The 20,027-nt window shown below is 37.0% G+C and overlaps 3 protein-coding genes across 7 annotated transcripts; 2 read left to right on the top strand and 1 right to left on the bottom strand.

Moving 5' to 3' along the window:
• The first annotated feature begins 18 nt into the window (after window positions 1-18).
• On the top strand, window positions 19-6,602 carry LOC120256351 (potassium channel KAT3-like). 5 transcript variants are annotated; one of them, XM_039264051.1, is made up of 11 exons: window positions 19-2,820; window positions 2,923-3,138; window positions 3,239-3,394; window positions 3,467-3,524; window positions 3,607-3,924; window positions 4,580-4,819; window positions 4,931-5,014; window positions 5,119-5,151; window positions 5,238-5,423; window positions 5,530-6,181; window positions 6,347-6,602. In XM_039264051.1, the coding sequence occupies exons 1-11, from the start codon at window positions 2,642-2,644 to the stop codon at window positions 6,457-6,459; spliced, it is 2,235 nt and encodes a 744-aa protein (XP_039119985.1). In that variant the 5' UTR covers window positions 19-2,641; the 3' UTR covers window positions 6,460-6,602. The 5 variants fall into 5 exon arrangements, with proteins under 5 accessions (XP_039119985.1, XP_039119984.1, XP_039119982.1 ...); XM_039264050.1 differs by having other exon boundaries at window positions 4,916-5,014; XM_039264048.1 differs by having other exon boundaries at window positions 4,907-5,014.
• Window positions 6,603-9,403: 2,801 nt separating this feature from the next.
• On the bottom strand, window positions 9,404-12,000 carry LOC120256344 (nuclear intron maturase 1, mitochondrial). The gene has a single exon (XM_039264042.1). The coding sequence runs from the start codon at window positions 11,922-11,924 to the stop codon at window positions 9,819-9,821; it is 2,106 nt and encodes a 701-aa protein (XP_039119976.1). The 5' UTR covers window positions 11,925-12,000; the 3' UTR covers window positions 9,404-9,818.
• Window positions 12,001-14,988: 2,988 nt separating this feature from the next.
• Window positions 14,989-19,775, top strand: LOC120256349 (altered inheritance of mitochondria protein 3). The gene is made up of 3 exons (XM_039264046.1): window positions 14,989-15,293; window positions 16,764-17,039; window positions 18,263-19,775. The coding sequence occupies exons 1-3, from the start codon at window positions 15,153-15,155 to the stop codon at window positions 19,502-19,504; spliced, it is 1,659 nt and encodes a 552-aa protein (XP_039119980.1). The 5' UTR covers window positions 14,989-15,152; the 3' UTR covers window positions 19,505-19,775.
• Window positions 19,776-20,027: the final 252 nt, after the last annotated feature.

The raw sequence follows: 20,027 nt of genomic DNA, 5'->3' as shown, positions 1-20,027 counted from the left end.
TAGACCTTAGAGGAAAATGGACAGAAAATGAAGGAGATCAGTGAGGACCCAGATTACTGTCTAATGCACCAACTGGGGCAAAGGGATCATCACAAGGGAAGTAATACCATTACAGTTAAGAAATTATGATGGCTTAGGTGCTAAGGATGGGGAGGAATCTACCTGATTGCAAAGTTGACAAATGAATACACATTCCAAAATAAATATGGACGGCGGTGTGAACTGCTTTGCTCTCAACTTTCCCAAGGGGGGACCAGAGCAATAAGTATAGAGGGCAGAGATCCCATTCCAGCTTTCAAGGACCACGAGGTTGGTCTCTAACAATCAGTCCAGCAACAGTAAAAAAAAATTTCTTGATTACCAAAAGGAAAATGTAACTCCTTGACCCCATCAAGGACCCTTGAACAGATCTCCATAGAAGAGCATTTAATAAGAGCCATAAGTTCTAAATCAAGTCTCAAAATATCAAACAAGCACCCTTTTGTGCATTAAATCCAGCTATGAAATTTGTATTAGTGTGTTTATCCCTTGGCCTGTTCCAGACAACTCTAAAGAGAGCTTTCCTTTTACTATGAACTCAAACATGAAAAATAATGATGGTTCCAAAGGGATCTTTGGTGGAAGAAATGGCTGCGAAAAGCTGCTGCCTTTGCTAGAAGTAATCCAACATCAATGCCCGCCATCACATACAGCTTCAGTTTTTTGGATATACAATGGATAATAGCAGCATGTGGACTCTGTCATTAACATTAACCTTCTCAATCAAGAGCGTAAAATATCAGCTGGAAAGATCTGCCTGCAAAGACTAGCTTGAATGATTGTTTTTATGAAGACTAGAAAATTGGAGCCTTTGGCTAATATCAGATACAATTGGTGCACTCATAACATATAAATGGAAGAATTCAAGGCTCAATCATGAACGCTCAGACCACCGTAGATCCTGAGATCTTTTTTCTTAATTATGCTGTCAGAGGGAGGGCCACTTAAGAAAACCTTGTGATGGCAGGAAATGGTAAAGTAGATTGTGATGTACTCACCCAACTAACCGATTCAGTTGCAGTATATATGTATAAACAAAAAATTCAGCCCCAGTTTTCTTGGCTATTTACTTCTTGAAACATGGAAAGACTAGATGGTTTCAAGATTTGCCACTGGAAGCTATACCCAGACCCACTAACACCAAAATAAGACTATGAACAACAGCACCAAATAATGCTTCCTTATATTCTTTCCCTCTTGGCTTTCGTTATTATTGCTGCACGTTTGAAAAGCTTAAAATCCATTCCTCAAAAAGACTTCTTTACAAGTTCATTGCACCCACCTGAACACCAGAACAAAGCCTGGCAACTGTATCTTCATAATAGTTCAAAACACAAACCATAGATTTGCATGAACTTTCAGAAATAGCACACTTGAATTTCAGGCTCAGAAGCATCCAGTTGAAGAGGCTTCCAGTTTTGGTGTAACAATTCCTTGGGTATTCCAAGTTCAACTGTTGTGCATGTGAGCATGCATGGGGTCCAAGGCCAATTTCTGGCATCTGAAACGGCCGGGCTGAGGTGGTTGGCATAGTCATGTTCCTAGGCAATAGGCATGGGCAAAACAGGTTTCAGACAGACAAAGAACTGCACAGTCAGAACGTGGGAATTGACATGGTCGTGATATCACTTTCCTTTAATAATGATTTTTCCACGATTAAGATCCAAGTATTTGTTTCTCATCTAGCCTCATGATTCACAGAATCACAGTTCTGGATGGACATTGGGCACAAGGGCTCCTCCATTTCCCACGTGGAAACCTCCTCCAATCAGTGTCACTTTTAGAGAGAGACAGAGAATACAAGGTTATGTTTATAGAATTAACACAAAGCTCTATAGAAGAATTCATAGTGATAACAAAGATGTGCTAAATAATCCCATTCTTCCATTACAATCATTAAGCATGGTCAAACAGCAAGTTGTTAGCGATGTATAAACCACATTTATCCTCCATTAAATAGAAAACCACCAGAAAAAGAGACTTCACGGCTGAAACTCACACATCCTTTGCTAGTTTTTCTTTATTTATTTATTTATTTATATTTAAAATAATATTTTAGAAGCAATTGGTTGGTTGTTCTGGGGTGTTTTAAGAGCCAGAAACCTCCTCAAGTGTCAAATATAACCATTCTTTTTTTTACTTTGAGTAAATAAATAAATCCAACAAACATCAATGTGTATTCTCTCAACATCTGTAGCCCAGAGGAACTGATTCAGGATTAAATAAGCTTACTCTATCTCAATGTGCTAACCTCTGCTTATTGCAATCCTTCCACACACCATTTATATTCATGGAGCTACCACCCCCACCTCCCCAGAAAATATTGACCTCAAATCAAAGCCATTACCATCCAACTGAATGATCAACCACCACTTCAAGGACCTAGAAACCACACAGTTTGCAGTTTCTTGTGTTTATTATGATGAACCAAAAGTTAAAACTATATATTCTTTTTCTATTTTCATCCAATCACTTCCTTATGATCTATTCTTATGATAGCGCCCAACTTATAAGATACAGAGATTACCTTTCCACAACCCTGCTATATATAAATGCCACCTCACCTCCCTCACTAATGCAAACCTTAAGCATTTGAAAGCACATGATCACAAGGATGCTCTCCTGTATGGAATCCTGCTTGAAACAGTTCTCCAATGATGAATCTCAAACGGAAAGAGGAAGCTATAGCTCCACTGATCTACTGCCATCCCTGGGAGAAACAATCAATAAATCCGTTCAGCTTCGGAAGTATATTGTTTCACCATATGATCCTCGTTACAGGTAAAGTGTGTCCCAGTGTCTCCAACAGATTTTGAGCTAAGGTGGAAACCAGAGGCCTCAGTATTTCCTCTTTTGCTGATTTTTCTTCTTCATCTTCTTCAGAGCTTGGGAAATGTTCTTGATACTCCTGGTTGTTTACTCAGCTTGGGTCTGCCCATTTGAATTTGCATTTCTCAAATACATGCCCAATGCATTATTTCTGGTGGATAATATTATTGATGGCTTCTTTGCAATTGATATTGTTCTCACATTCTTTGTGGCTTATCTTGACCACAAGTCTTATCTTCTAGTTGATAATCCAAAGAGAATTGCAGCCAGGTTAGCATGTTTTTTTGTAATGAAAGCTTCTCTACAATTTCTGAGCTCCTTGTGCATTCCCTCATGTTCTAAAGGCTACCCGCATGAGCTTCATCTACAGGTACTTATCCACATGGTTCCTATTTGACATATGTTCAACAGTGCCATTTCAACCAATAAGCCTATTGTTTGGTAATAATGGCAATGGCATTGGTTTCAAACTCCTCAACATGCTTCGTCTCTGGCGCCTCTGCAGGGTTGGCAAACTATTTGCCAGGTTTGTCTCTGAACCTTTTCTCAAATAATGAGTTCAATAAAGTAGTATAACAAAATCTGCCTATTTTCATAGTTTGGAAAAGGATATTCGCTTCAACTATTTCTGGGCACGGTGCACGAAACTTGTCCTGGTAATATCCACCAAGTTCCTCATTTCGTTCTCTACCCTATTGTTTGGAAGTCCTCATCTATAATGTTATCTATTAAATGCAGGTAACCCTCTTTACAGTTCATTGTGCGGGATGCTTTAACTATCTGATTGCCGACAGACACCCTGATCCAAAGAGAACCTGGATCGGTGCTGTGATGCCAGACTTCAGGGAAGAAAGTTTGTGGAACAGATATGTAACAGCAATGTACTGGTCCATTACAACACTAACAACAACTGGTTATGGCGATTTACATGCTGAGAACACAAGAGAAATGCTATTTGATATTTCTTATATGTTGTTCAATTTGGGACTGACAGCTTACCTCATTGGGAACATGACAAACCTTGTTGTCCATGGAACAAGTCGGACAAGAAAATTTGTATGCTCTCTGTCTTGCTCTAGCTTGCATCAAGTCGATCAAAGTTCCCTGCTCTATTTTGCATCAAGTCGATTTACATGCTGAGAACACAATATATGGAATCATAAGAAACAATTAGATATCAAAACTAGTTAGTGAAAAAAATATATTTTGTTCTACAAGAAGATTAAAGCGGAATTATTTATAGTGAGCACTCTTATCTACCAACATACACTTTGTTTCACTGAAGTATTTTACCACTTCATGAGTAGATGACAAAAAGCAATATCATATTGTATTTCATCAAGAAATTTCTGCCTTTGATAGCACTACTCTCACTCCGTATATTGTAAACCAGGGAACATTTACAATCACCACTAAGATAGCATCGTTTATCTAACAACGTGCATAAAACAATTTATATTTTTTTCAGTAGGAAACGTTTGACTCGATTCCAATTGGCCATATTTCATAATTTATTTTATGCTTTTGATATACTAGTCTATAAGGTAGGGAATATTTTATCATTGTAACAAAAAACAACTATCATTGTTGCATGCATAAACAGAGCACTATAGCCTCTGCAAAGTAGCAACTTCAAACCAGTTAACACAAATTTAAGTTTGCAAGTAAATCTCCAATGTGTCGATGGTCCATTTGATAATTGATACTGCAGAGAGAAAGAATCCAGGATGCCTCTGAGTTTGCTGCACGAAATCAGTTGCCCAGGCTCATTGAGGATCAAATGCTATCCCATTTATGCCTAAGCTTTAAAACAGAGGAATTAAAACAGCAAGAGACACTGAATGATCTTCCAAAGGGCATACGTTCAAGCATCACTCACTACCTCTTCTTTCCGGTTGTTGAAAAAGCGTACCTTTTCCATGGAGTTTCCTTCAATTTCATTTTTCAACTGGTATGACCTCTACACAACTATAGTCCATTAACAGCTGTGGTATGCTCATTATCAAATGCTGCATGCGCATTGACATGAATATCCAAGAGTAAACAGGTTACAGAAATGCAGGCTGAGTATTACCCACCGAAGGAGGATGTAGTATGCCAGAATGAGGCTCCAGCAGATCTTTATATAGTGGTAACAGGAGCAGTGGTAGGTACCTCAGATTCTTATACACTCATGCCAAAGATGTTTATACCAGTTTGAATTTGAAATTTTCATTACTTATGGCTGCTTCTTGATTAACCTTATTGCAGCATATGATAGCATGTATAGATGGAAGAGAACACGTAAGATAGATGTATTCATATTCATACAATAATAAATGCTACTGTATAATGGGCAAACTATAAAATTCCTGGAGTACAAATTTCAGGTTTATGGAAGGGCAGGATCCGGGGAAGTGTTTGGTGAGATAGGAGTTCTATGTCGCAGGCCACAACCTTTCACTTTTAGAACCACCGAACTATCTCAGATTTTAAGCCTCAACAGAGATGTTCTAACAAACATAATTCGAGAAAACAAGGAAGACGGAGCTATTCTTATGAATAACTTTCTCCAGGTACTTCAAAGATATAACTCACCTTAGTGAAAAATGCAGATTGATCATTTTTCTTTCTTATTTTTGGCAGAAATAAGAGCTGATTCTTCTATACTCCATTTTACAGAAGCTAAGGCTTCATGGAAGTTCTATTCCCGGAGTGCAACATAATGATTCAGGATTAGATCTTGAAGTTTGGCTTAAGGGAAATGAGAGTCTTCCGACAAGTTGCGAGGACTACCATTTGCTTCAGAAGCAGGCAACGCATCCAATAAATGAAGGAACCCTACCAAATGAGATAGTTGAATACCATGACCACAACACCGTGAATGAGTTTTTGAGCTTTGAGCTTGAGACTAATTCAACATATACAAGCGGACATAGAGTTATTCATCCAAATGCCAATGAGCATTTATACAAGAAAGAAGGAAATCAATGCATCTGTGAACTCATGTCAAGTCAGGAGAACAGAATGGGATTACAAAAGGATCATCTAGCAGAGTACATTGGAATGAGTGCGATGATTAATGAAAGGAATTCTCAAATGCTAGACTGTAGAGAATGTTGGCAACTGTCCAAGCACCAAAAATTTCCGGAGAAAATGCCAATTTCAATACCGGGTCAAAAGAAGGGAAACTATACAGTTCAGGGCAATCCCATGAAAAGGGCTCAGAAGAGAGTCACTATACACATCCACTCTGCAAGGGCAAACAAGAGAGAACATTTTGGAAAGGTGATAAACCTGCCTTGCTCACTGGAAGAACTTTTCATTATTGGGGGTAAGGATCATTTCATTCAACCCAAAAGGAAATCTATACAAACCTTGAGTTTTTGGCAGATTTTTAGTTTTGTGCTAATACTTGTCTTGAACAGTAACAAAATGCACCCCATCATCATACTGTATAATCTTACACAACTATTTGTGCGCACATATTTTTGTGCAGGTCAGAAGTTTCGAGGTCACCATCCTACCAAAGTAGTCAACCAAGAGAATGCAGAAATAGATGACATTAGCGTAGTTAGAGATGATGACCACCTGTTCCTCCTTGAGCTTTAAGGGATGTTTCTCAAAAGTTCAAGAATGTGCATAGTGTAAAATTCTGTTATACTCGTCTATCATTAATAAGTGGCTGAAGCATGACTATACAAGAGCATGTATGTACGCAAAGCGTCTAATGGTTACAGCAAGAATCCAGTCTACCGTAACTTGTCATGATGCAATTTTTTTTTTATAATGAAAATGGATAAACCACGTCCATTAACAACTATGATGCAAATATCAAGAGATCCAATTTGACTAGAGAGGCACAGAACAATAACCACCTCCATAATATGGAGCTGGTGGTTTATTTCTCTCCCTAATAGACTATATTTATTAGGACTAATGATGTAAATATTGAAATCACTTATTTGAGTAGAGAAAGATACACAATAATAATCACCTCCACAATATATATGAGTCAGTACTGCTTTTCTCTCACTAATTAGGGGTTAAAAATTCAAGCCATGGCTTATCTACATTTAAAAAAAAAAAGCATCTTGACAAAAATGAGAGTTAACATTTCATTGCTCCCCCTAATTAAGGATCAAGATATCAATGTGTGGCATTCACATTTTTTTTTTAAAAAAAAAAACCAATATATATATCTAATGACACCTCATTAGCTAATAAATTGGAGAAGTCATGAATAGTACAACATTGAGATGATTCAAATTAAATTAGTGATGGTTGAACGGCATTAAATTCTGCTCCAAATTGTATACCAATAATCTGTAAATTATAATGGAAGGCACTAAATGTAGGAATCAAAGGGAGATATAGTGTCCAAGGAGTGCTTTACAAATAAATTTTCATAAATAAGCTTTTGTATAATCTAGAATCAGAAAAGCTAACCATTAAAAATAAATAAATAAATAAAGATTTGAGTGCATATCTTGGCTGATCAACAACCATTTCTCCTATCATTCCAATTTTATCAGATGTCCCTAATGGGACAAAGGGACCATTGCAGCCAAGCTATCTATTTTGTCAAATCCCGTTCTATTTTGTCAAATCCCGTTCACATGTATATTGATAAATTAGTAAATTATTGTTTTGCTCTGTTAGTCATGGAAACAAAATAGTATCAATATTCCTCAAACCATATCCTAGAAATAAAGAATCAATACTCATTTCTCTTTTATAATTACTACCAAATATGAAAGAATAAAAAAATCTACCTTAAAACATATGAAACTTCAAAAGTACGACTCCATAATTTTTGAAGTGTAAAACCAGGAAGATGATCAATTTGCGAAGAAATGAAGATAAGTATAATCGTTTTAATTAAATTATGGTTCATCTATCCTTATTAAATAAAAACTCAGAACTAACATTGAGATCAGTGATTATCATAATTTTCACTGACAACAAATCAAATCATTGTCGCACACCCTCTACTTATTTTTAACTAAAAATATCAAATGCCTGGCCATTTCCTCCCAACACCATTCCCATTTCCATTTCCAATTTCCATTTCCACTCATTAGATTAGAGTATTACATTCGTTCACCAAAACAAACCTAGCGGTTCAATGAAATCATGCTGCTCTTCCAAACCAACACATTTATGATCTTCTTTGATCTTTTAGGAGAAAATTTAATCAGTAAATTTCCCAATTTGCCAATCATTCCCTTATCCTCCTCAAATTCCATCTCTTTTCCTCAATTTCCCATCAATCCCAACAAACACTACATCATTCGTTTCAATTACAAAAATTCTAATTAGAATCAAACAAAAGTAGGCAACAATGAAATTCGGAGGCAAAGGTAAGGGATGACCTGCAATGCGAATCAGAGCAGAAAGATCGCCGGAAAACCCTAAACCCCAAAGCAAATGCTTGTCTTCTTCTTCTTCTTCTTCATCTCCTCCTGAGCCGTACGGATGATCTTGTACGGTTGGACCGGGAACAGAACCCCAAATGGAACTCTCTCAATACATGCACTCCTGCTTATCATTAAATAGCCTGTAGCTTTAGGTCACTGGTTTTCAGCGTCAAAATATTTTAAATATATATATATTTATTTAATTATTTATTCAATCTTAATACTTCTTAATATATTTTAATGCTCTATTTTAACTAATCACATAAATTAAAAAAATAGTTAAAATAATTAGCAATTCAAAATTTATAAAACATTATTTTTTTAAAAAAATTATTTTTATTTAATATATAATTTAATAGAATGTGTAGCTGAATATGGTTTATTGAAAGTTGTAGAAATATATTAAATAAAAAATAAATTTTAAAAAATAATAATTTATAATTTTTTAAAATGAATAAATAAAAAAATTTAAAAAAAAAACTCTCCAATGATGCAAGTAAAAAAACTAGAGGGAATATATAAATATTAATGAATGTAAAGTTTAAATATTTTTAATTTTTTAATTTTATAAATGAATCAATCAAGCAGTATCAGACTTAATAATTGTTGTTGATTGTTATCTTCAAACTTTAAAATTTTCTCATAAATATAATATATATATATATATATATATTATAACGTGGACACGCCACGTCTATTCATAGATATTATTCTTTTTATTATTATGACTTAACCCTTGAGAGAGAATCAAATTTTTACTTTCCCAGAACAGCGTCAAGTGTTTTACAAATAGATTATTATTGAAAATAAAAATTGTTAGACATACATGCCACATATATTTTTCAAATGTTAGATTAAAAAAATAATAATAATAATAATTACAAGTGTTACTGTCTCATCCAGGCACAACAACATTTGTTAATTTTTTCTAACCTTCAATCCATCAGTTTCCCTATCAATTTTTCAAAAAAATGTAATGAGCTTTATAAGGGAAAGATCTCTCCTAATAATATTTTTTTAAAATACAGAGATTTGAAGTCACTAACATACATTTAATCCAGCTACATTAGCCCCACTATAAAAAAAAATATTGGTATAAAATTCAAAACCCAACAGTGACATTGGTAGTAACGGATTATCAGTTATGGATGCAGACTTGCCATCTAAATTGTGTCATTGAGTGAAGATGGATGGCCAAACATTAATTTTTCAGCCATGCGCACACCTGAACTTTGTGTGATTTGCTTAAGCAATTCAAGCATCTATCACTCGGATCAAACCGTTCCTAGTCTCGTTTTGCTTTGATGGATCATTAGATCAACAACATCAAGGCATGATTCTCATCTCTGGTTCCAAGCTCATCCAAACATGGTTTGAGCCAATGCAAAGACAAACAGAGAGAACCAAAAAAATATATATATATATATAGCTTGAGCTCAGGACCCCAAAGCTACATCTCCAATCAAAGTTGTTAGTTGTTACTATATACCCATACAAATGGGCAGAGGAATGAACAAATTCTTATAGTTCATGTAAAGCTTACTTAAATGGTCATAGAAGTTCACTATTGCTGTTCAACTTAACAGAACTTGCAGGTTGCTTTAAATTCTCAAGGGATTTAGTCCCATGAACACCACGAACCTTATAATCCCACACGGTTTTTGATATATCCTCTTGAGGTGGATTCAAATCCTGCTGTTTGACAGACTTGTAGAGTTGATAAAAGAACTTTGGATCTTGCAATTTGATATACTCTTGCAAAACCATTTCATGGTGTGGTATCCAGTTTCTAGGAAATGGAGTGTAATCACATGATGGAATCAAAGACATATGTGAGAATCGAACACCATCGATAGCATCAACCAGTCCCATTCTCAAAAGATCAGAATACTCTGGAGCATCATTCCTAGTAACCTCATTCAAAGGTTTGCTCAGATCACGGGAAGCGATCTTATATACTTTGGCACGAGATTTCAGTCTATATCTTGCAGCATAAAGCTTAGCAAGAGAGCTTCTTATTACATATGCACAAAAGCCGACAACTTTCTTGCGATTATCTGCATATCTATACCAATCTGCCATAGTCTCGAGGAATTTGTTCATCTGGGCATTGGTATGAGCCTGGCCCGAGTAAAGCATTGGTGTACATGGCAATGGCTCTGGATCGTTATCTCCCTTGAGAAGTTCGAGCTTTCTGAACTGTTTCATGCACCGTTGCATGCTTGCGGTCACAGAGAGAACTGTCCCGATCCCTTTCTCACTCACAATCTTCCCACCTGTTGCTGTGTATCGAAGAGTGGGATGTATCACTCTCCGGCATATCACATGATCCAAGAACTCAATTCCCCTTGTAATGTGTTCAATCTCAATCTTTGAATTCTCAAGTCTAATCCCAAATTTAGTCTCACAGAAGTCCATAATCTCCTTCCTGATCTCAACAGCATCCTCTCTGGGTCCTCGAATTCCAATCAAAACATGGGAACCATACCGGACAAAATCCATCCTCCTAGTCTTCTCCCTTCCACTAGATGGCACAAATTCCGGCCAAGCAGGATTATGGCAACCATCATCAGCAGACTCCCTCCATATAGAATCCAGTTTTGATGGCCTAAAATACTTATCCATCCTATCCTCCAGCCATTGATCCAATTCATTCAGGCATACATTGGCAAGCAATGGGCTCAAAATCCCACAATGAGCATAGTTGGGCACATTGGCAGCTTCCTCCGGAGCAAAGCTAAAGAATGTCCTAAGCCAGTAAGGGTCCGGTTTCGGCTCATTATCCTTCAAAACCTTCTTTTTTCTGCACATCCTCATCACCTTTCTCTTCAACCTCTTCTTGGTCAATTTATCAAACACCTTGTCTGCATCCTGAGTTCCGGCTCTTACGGGAGTCTTGAGAGCGGATTTGATCAGGCTGAGGACCTTCTTGTCCTTGACGACCTTCTCCAAGCATCCAACGATGATATCGGGGCTGAAATTATCACTGACGTGACTGAGGTCGGCCTTGAGGAACCAGAGATAGCCAGCAAAGTGGGAGCGGATAGTGCGGAGGAGAGTGTGAGCATTGCGGCCGGGGCGGAAAGCGTGGGACTTGGGAGAGAACTTGGGCTCAAAGAGGGGTTCCAGGAAGAGAAGGAGAAGCTCCTGAACGACGCGGTCCTGGAAGGGAGGAGGGGCGGAGGAGAGGAGGGCGTGGAGCTTACGGCGGGACAAAGGGCGAGTGGAGGGGGGATCGGCGGGCGATCGTAGGAGGAGGTTGGTGGCGGCACCCCAAGTGAAGGAGCGAGGGCGAGAGATGACGGCGAGGCGGAGGGAGAGGAGGGAACGGAGGTGGGGGAGTTGGATGGCGGCGGTCGGGGGGAAGGAGCCGGTGAAGTGGGCGCAGGAGCGCTGGTACGCGAGGATCCAGAGATCGAAGTCGCTGAGGAAGCCGGAGAGGTTGGGGAACGAGGAAGAGGGGTGGGAGAAGGAGCGAACCCAGAGCTTCGAGAGGGTATCAATGGCGTCGTTCTTCATGAGGCCGTAGGGGTTCTCTTGGGGAGAAGGAAGAGCGTGGGCGGAGGCGGTGGAGGTGGCGACGGCGACGGCGGAGAGGGAGCGCCGGAGACGGAGGAGGAGGAGGAGATGGAGAGGTGTCGAAGTTTTGAGGAGCATCGTGGGCTTTGAGATTCGGGAAGTGGCGCGATTCGGGAAGAACTCAACCAATGAAAAGCAAAATATGAATTTTCGAAATTACTGGGGTTTGTTTTGCAACAATGTCATACATTTTGCGATTTTGCGATAACATCCTCGAAATAGCTGTTTAAAACATAAGGTGTTTTTTCGCAAAAGTCGCACAGATTAGCTGATTTTTATAAAAACACCCCAACAAAGTTTAATATGAGTTTTCAATGTTACTGGGTTTCCTGCGAAAGTAACGTAAAGTTTTTATATAAACCTTTGGGTTTTTTCTGCAAAAATGATCAAGTTTCGACTTTTTTTTCTTTTGGGTAAATAAAGAAAATTTGATATTTTCAATGTTTTTTTTTTATAAAGTAGATAAACTCATTTGAATAAATACAAGAAGTATAACAATTGAAAATGGCACACTAAACCATAGGTACAAATAAAATAATATAAAAAATAATTATGTATAATATAATAGAGATAAAAAAAATAAACACCGAGGAAAAAACAAAACATCTATCAAAATTGAAAATGAATTATTATAAATAACAAATAAAGAGAAAAAAAAAACTAAAACATTAGCTTTGAATCATGAATTCAGCAATACCTGTGTGTGGTAGGTCAAAAGGAACACATGATATTATTTTATATATTTTCAAAACTAAAAGTGAGTTTATTGACAATTTTGTTATATATTTTTTTATTTTTTTTAATAAAACAGGTAAATTACCTACCTCAATCGATGTAATGAGAGGGAGAGGGATCAATTATTTCCTTTCTAATGTGAAAGCCTTAATGAAAAATTCTTTTTATATGTAAAAAGAAAATATAAAAAAATATATATGCATATGTCCAAAGGAAAAAAAAATTCTTATGTGGTGCACAATTTGAAGAGATTTGAGCCAAAGGATTTCACAATAAGTTTCAAATATTGTCTTATTTTTTATACACTTCTTTATAATAATCGGTGAAAGTTATTCTCTAATTGCAAACCTGATGGGATGAGAGACCCATAAGACTCAGGGTTGATAGAACCACACTTTGTATTAATCTTTATCTTCTTCCTTACTCTAAAGTTTACTTTTCTTATTTATTTGTATTATATGTGTATTTTTGCCTTGTTTGTTCACTCTTGGTTTTATATCAAAATTTTAAAAATATTCTTTGGGTGTTTTATTCAAACTTCTCTTTGATTGGATGAGGATGTAAAAATTCATTTGTGCCCCAAACCCTTTTAAATACTAGGTAAACTCAAGTGCAGTGCCAAGATGTGCAATATAAAAATAATATAAGAATTTCAAATAAATAGCATATGAACAGTACAATATACAGTACTGTCGGAGGAGGGATTTGAATCCATAACCTTCATTTTTATACTTTTGTGTCATATTATTGGGCTACTCAATGATTGACTCAATAAATTAGTTTATTGATATATATCCTAAAAATATATTAAAATAAAAATATCTTTATTTTTTATTATATTATTTATCTCAGATAAATGTCAAAAATCCAATCATCAACGACGTAAATTTCACTTATGCTTTCTCAATTAAATCTATGAAACTCAGATCACTGCTCCGAAACTGCCTTTCATAAAATTGACAACATCTTGGTTAACGTGTTAGTTGCTTTAAAAGGGCATAATAATAAAAAAACTTAAAAATTGAAAATAAATAAAATAAAATAAATCTATGGGCTGGCTCCATTCTCCAAAGAAGCTTTTTTATATGAAGCTTGACTTTAATAATTAAAAAAAGTAATTATTGAAAAAATAATAGCCTTTATATCTTGTTCCGCAGGAGCAGCATATCACACAGGATAATTGTGTTCAGATGTTTTTCATTCTTGTCACCGACCTCGAAGATCATGCGCGTCACGTGTTTCATTTTCACTTTCCATTTTTTCATTAAAAAAAAACAGAATTAGTACCTACATCTTGAATATTTAATATTCTTCTAAATATAAAATAAAAATATTTTTTGAAAAACTTTTGAGTAAATTATTTGTAATTTTTTATAACATTTTTATTTTCAATTCATATTTAATTATTAAAAAAAAAACAAATGGACTACATGCATTATAAAAAAAACAATCCACTGACAATAAAAGCTGAAACCGACAATAAAAACTGAAACCAATAACCAAGTGATCTATTTAAGTGGTATGAGAGTTCTAATCACGAGTAAAGACATATTTAACTCTCACGAGTAAAGACATATTTTTTTGAAACTGTGAATATGAGTAGTGGTTATGCGTGAGTGATTTCAGCGCCCACATATACACGGATCTGTCCCTACTTGCTCCTTTAAATTTTATATACTCCCTTATTTTTTTAGTGGCCTAAAAATCAAAATAGGGCGTGATCAAATAGTAAGACAATGAGTTTTGATCATGTTACTCGGAGTTTCGAATCCTTTCTATCTCATATTGTTTCTAAATTCTAAGAAAAATTCTACAAGTAAAGATTTAGAGTTTAAATTAGGATACCATAGGAAGATCACCATATATATCACCAAAATTTCTCCTCCAAATTTTTTTTTTTTTTTTGAGAAAGGCGACAAACGCCAGAACCCAGGGATGAACACGTGGGGGAGCCGCCATCGCCCGAACTCGTGCCTCACATTCATGCGAGATGAGGATCGAACTCGGGAGGCCCACGCTCGGCATTCGGCGCGAACACCCTCATGAAAAAGCCCGATCTGCGATGGGACTCAAAATGGTCGTTGGCTCCTCCAAATTTTTTTAGTCAAGCTTCTCGATTCATCATTAATACTTGAAGAAGTAGAAAAAATTATAAATTATTAATTTTGAAGTATTATTTCACTTAATCATCATTTCCCACCTAAAAAATTATGATTACTAAGACAATTATTTATGCAATAATTTTGGGATATTAATTTCATGATATAAAATGCTAGCCGTGTGTTTTAACGGGTTTGGATATGGAGTCAACTGTACCCGACCCGTTTTGGTGGACCCCGCACTAGTCCTAGTCCTAGACAGCCAGTCACTTTAGACTGTTCCTGCGGGACAGTTTAAGCGGTGTGCTCTTTTCTCTCTTCGCACGCTCCGGAAGTCGCGACGAAACCAGAGCGAAACCAACCGTTCCTCTAGCGTTATCTTTTTGATCTCCATCGGAGAGGAGGAAAACCCTAACCCTAACCCTAACCCTAGATCTGTTTCCCTTCTCTTTCGATCGTTCTTCTCGTGCTAATGGCTTCTGGGGGTTCCTCAAGCCGCGCTGGATCGGGAGGGAGGACGTTTGATTTCGGATCCGATGATGTTCTTTGCTCCTATGATGACTTCGGCCCCCAGGATCCTCCCAACGGGAGGCGATCTGATCCATCGGCGAAGGTAAATTTTTCTTACTTCTGGTCTTCTTCGTTTTTTGTTTTGGGTGTTGTTGGAGCCTGTGTTGATTGTTTGGTTTTTTCTCTTTTTTTCTTTCTTATTCTTTGTTTGGATTGGATTTGAGTTGATTAGGTTATTTAGTTGAATGTTTGATGGATGTATCTTCAGATGGTGGAAAGCAGTGGGTGATCTTTAAAAAAAAATGGAAAAGAGAATTAGGGTTTTGTTGATTGGCTTGATTGTGCCTTTTTTTGTTGTTGTTCTTGCTTTCAGTTTTTTAATATTATTCTGCAGAGTTTTAGATTAGTGTGGATTGGTGATTCGGAGGGTTTGGTGTTGTTTCCCTCGCCGGCAACCTTGATCTCATGAATTGCATGTTGAGCCTGCAGAGTCCTTTAGTAAAAAGAACATTTCTTTTTATGCATCGGCCCCCCAAAAACTATAGAACTTGTTGGTCACCATTATTATTCTCCCTCCTTTCATATTAACTGTCACATTTGTAAAGTTTTTTTTTTTTTAATTATTTGTCAATTTTAAAAAGTTTTATAAGCATTAATTATGTTTTTAATCCATTTTGCTCATGTGTGTGCATTAATGAAAGTTAAAGGTGATAGTGTTTTATTATAAATTTTTCCTTTAGATTATAGGAGTTTTAATGACAGTCTTAATGTTTGTGTAAAACTTAAATGTGATAGTTAATTTGAAACAGAGGGAGTAGTTTGTCAATTGCTGTACATGAATGTACCCATGGTCATGCGTGTATAATTTGTTGTGTATGTGAACATTTGTACTCTGGTAATGGAGAACTGTGTATAGGAATATGCAAACGGTGCTAGATTTGCATTATTATTTGATTAGTAATCATGTCCTTTTTTTCATGTCTTACTTCCAATTGTCAAACATTTTTGTAAGTTTTTTCAACCAAGGTGCTGGCAAGATCAATTGTAACAGAAAATATGCTTTTTAAGAAACAGCATCTTGTTTTCTTTTCTTTGTTATCATGTGTAGTAACCCAGCATATTGTCTGATTTATTGGATCTCATTGTGTACAGTTATCATGTCCTTTTTTCATGTCTTACTTCCAATTGTCAAACATTTTTGTAAGTTTTTTCCAACCAAGGTGCTGGCAAGACCAATTGTAACAGAAAATATGCTTTTTAAGAAACAGCATCTTGTTTTCTTTTCTTTGTTAGAGTTATCATTTGTAGTAACCCAGCATATTGTCTGATTTATTGGATCTCATTGTGTACATTTCTGATTCTTGTTGTTTCTGGGTATGCCATGTTTCAATCCATACATATGTTCTCCAAAATAATTTTCATTTTGCACTTCTTATCCTTGCCCTAGATATTGCTTAGAAATTAATTGTTGCTTATGTCAAAGTATTCTTGAAAATTAATAGTTATTGAATTTGTTCATGTTTATTCGTTCACCTAGCTTTTTGCCCACAAATTTCTTTTCCTCTTTGAGCAGGACCTTCATGAGAGCCGAATGGGCAGGTCATCCGTCAATTTCCATGGCCAAGAGAACCTTGCAAAAGATGATGTAATTTTTGCTGTTGAGAAATGCATGAAGAAATATGCTGACAATCTACTTAGGTTTCTTGAGGGAATCAGTGGTCGACTGTCTCAGTTGGAAGTATATTGCTACAAGCTTGAACGTTCAATAGGTGAATTTCGAGCTGATTTGACTCGAGATCAGAGTGAATCAGATCATAAGCTCAATGCACTTGAAAAGCATCTTCAAGAAGTAAGTTTGGTGTTTTATGAAAGATCTTTTGCATGCTTTTGCTTTTGGCATCAAAAGGGTGGCTTCTGAGTTCATTAGTTTTTGCATCTGGTGCCTCATAACATCTATAGATATCTAAACCAATGTATGCATCTTGGTTGATAAAATGCTACTATTTTATATTTATGTGCTAGTATCTAACGTATGACTAAGTCGAACACAAGTGTTTCCATAACAGGTGATTAAGTTCAGTATGTGTATCTGTGTAGTTAGCTGCAAAACTTATTGTTTGACTACATCTGTATGTGATATATTGAAGCAACAGTTGATTATTTCTATTTCATTCATTGCATTCAAAATTTGTGCAAAATAATGAGGTGATATGATGATAGCATCAAAATTTTCTTGTTTCTCACTCGCACAGATCTGATGTGCAATCAAACATAAAGAAATTTATACCTATCCTGAAGATTCAACGTGAGTGTGGCTGGGAAAATTCTGTTCTGTGAGCTATATGTGACCAAATTTGCTTTTTCCAACTGTTCTTTTGATAGCTTTTATGACCTTATAACTCCCTCAGAATCAATTCTTCATTTTTTGGGCATTAGGTTTAACAAATTTTTCCTTTTTTTTCTTGTTTGTAATGGATATCAAGGATTTATTATTATCATAGTTGAGGAGATCAATGTTATTTTGGCAGTTCAGCTCTTTCTCTTTGTCTCGTTACAAATTTCATTGGGTGTTTTCCCTTGACCTTGGTGAGTGTGCATTATTTGTTGCTAGTTAGCCATTATGTTACCTGGTTTTTCTAATTATCTCACCCTAGCCATGTTTTATTAGATAATTTGAATTGTTTTTTCTTTATGTTTCATTCTTAAACTTTTAGAGCATATTCCTTTTTTCAGTAGAACATTCCTTGGTTATCATCACTGATTTTTCATAGTGCCTTGAAATTGTGCAACCACTTTCTTTTCATCTATCCATAAACAAAAGCCTCCTGCTTGGAGGTTGATTAATTAAAAATCTAAACAAACCTAAACATATGTGTGTGTGTGTGTGTGTCAGTGTGTGTGTGTGTGTGTGTGTGCGCCTTTGCAGCTTGATGATTGATTCTTAGTGTTGAGAGGTGATGTTTAAATGCCAAGATAGAGTTGTGTTTTCAATTATGTGAAAGTGGATGAGTACTATTGCCAGCATATGTTTCATTCATGACCTGAAATAATCATGCTTTCTATTCTTTTCAGGTTCACAGGTCTGTGCAAATTCTGAGGGACAAGCAAGAGCTTGCTGAAACTCAAAAAGAACTTGCTAAACTACAACTCGTACGGAAGGAATCCTCTAGCCCAAGCTTTTCCAAACGCAACGAAGAGGGAGCCCTGTCATCTGCCTCAGAAACAAAACAACATGATGATACTGATAACATCCCAAATCAACAGTTAGCCCTTGCCTTACCTCACCAAGTAGCACCCACAAGTCTTCCTACCAGAACATCCGAGCAGAGTCCACCTTACAAGGAACCAGCCTTGCAGCCAGCCTTGCAGCAACCAGCCACCACCCCTCTGAACATGCAACAAGATCAATATACCATGAACCAGCCCAATACCTACTATCCGCCACAGGCGCAACCTGAATATCAATACTTGCAGCCAAGGCCCCAGATGCAGGATCCTTCAGGGCAGGTACCCCAACAGCAGTCTCAGGTCATAAACCAGCCCCAACCAAACCAATTACCGCCTCAATTCCAGCCACAATGGACTCCGCAGCCTCCCCAACATGTTCCTCAACAAATGGTTCAGCAACAACCCATTGCTTCACAAGCCCAAATCAGACCCCCAACTCCGCCATCCTACCCTCCATACCTACCAAATCAACCTGCTGTTCCAATGCTGCAGACATTCCCAAGAGGTAGCAATCCTGTCCAGGTCCCATATTCTGCGGCGCCTGCTCCTAGTACTAATCACCCTGAAGCCATGCCTTTTGCTTATAAAGGTTCAGGAAGCTCGGTTTCACAGCCACCACAACAACAGGTACCGCATATCCAGAGACAGCCGCAGCCAGAGACCAACCAGAGTTCTTTCCAGCAGACTCTGAACAAGGCTGGCTTTATGGGTGCTGCACCACCATATGCTCCACACAACCTGCAGAATCCGAGCTATAATTCTATGTTTGGCATTGATGGTAGCAGAGGTTCTCATTCTCAGATCTTTCCCGCCGGGAATTATCCATCTGCCAACATGTCTGCGCTACATAGCCAGCAACTGCCCCCTAGTGGCAGTAATTTTCATCATCCTGGTGCTCAGATGATCCGTGGCCACCCTTTCGGAGAGATGATCGAGAAAGCTATTAACATGGGCTATTCAAGGGATCATGTCATGAGTGTGATTCGCAGGATGGGCGAGACAGGCCAACAGATCGATTTCAACGCTTTGCTTGATGGGTTGAACACTCATGCTGCTGGATCTTCATCCAGAGCCTGGTCAGGGTAGCTCCTTCGACCTTTCTGTTCATCAGTCTAGTGTCCATTGGTGCTTCTTTTAGTGAACAGCGCCAGCCCAATAATCTCAATCAGAGATGCTTTGCTGTTTGTTTATGTACTGTAAATATAAGATGTTGAAGATCCCCTATTACTGAGAGTGAGATCATTTTAATCCATTTACAGTACTGGAAGATAAGTTAGGTGTGCTGGTTTGTGTATGGTTGTTTATCCTTTTAAGGTATGCATAACTTAGCCATATGGAGCTTTATCAACCAAGTAAATTATTTTAGCAGCATGCCCGGAGTATGGTGAACCACCCTGAAGATATTAATTAGGTCATATATACAATCTCGTAGTAGAACCAAATGCCAGTGTTATTCAATTGATATGGACCTTTTCATGTGAATGCTTCCATAAATTTGCTTATGGTGACACAGAAATTTTATCTATTTTTAGAATCCTTTCTTTAGTCTTGAATATAAAAAAGGTATTGAATATTTAATCGCTTCTTTGGTCACCAATCACCATGACAT

The sequence above is a fragment of the Dioscorea cayenensis genome, unplaced genomic scaffold (assembly GCF_009730915.1).
Source record: "Dioscorea cayenensis subsp. rotundata cultivar TDr96_F1 unplaced genomic scaffold, TDr96_F1_v2_PseudoChromosome.rev07_lg8_w22 25.fasta BLBR01001403.1, whole genome shotgun sequence".
Taxonomy (NCBI): Eukaryota; Viridiplantae; Streptophyta; class Magnoliopsida; order Dioscoreales; family Dioscoreaceae; genus Dioscorea; species Dioscorea cayenensis.
Note: the sequence above shows the minus strand (reverse complement) of the source record. Positions and strands in the feature narration are given on the sequence as shown.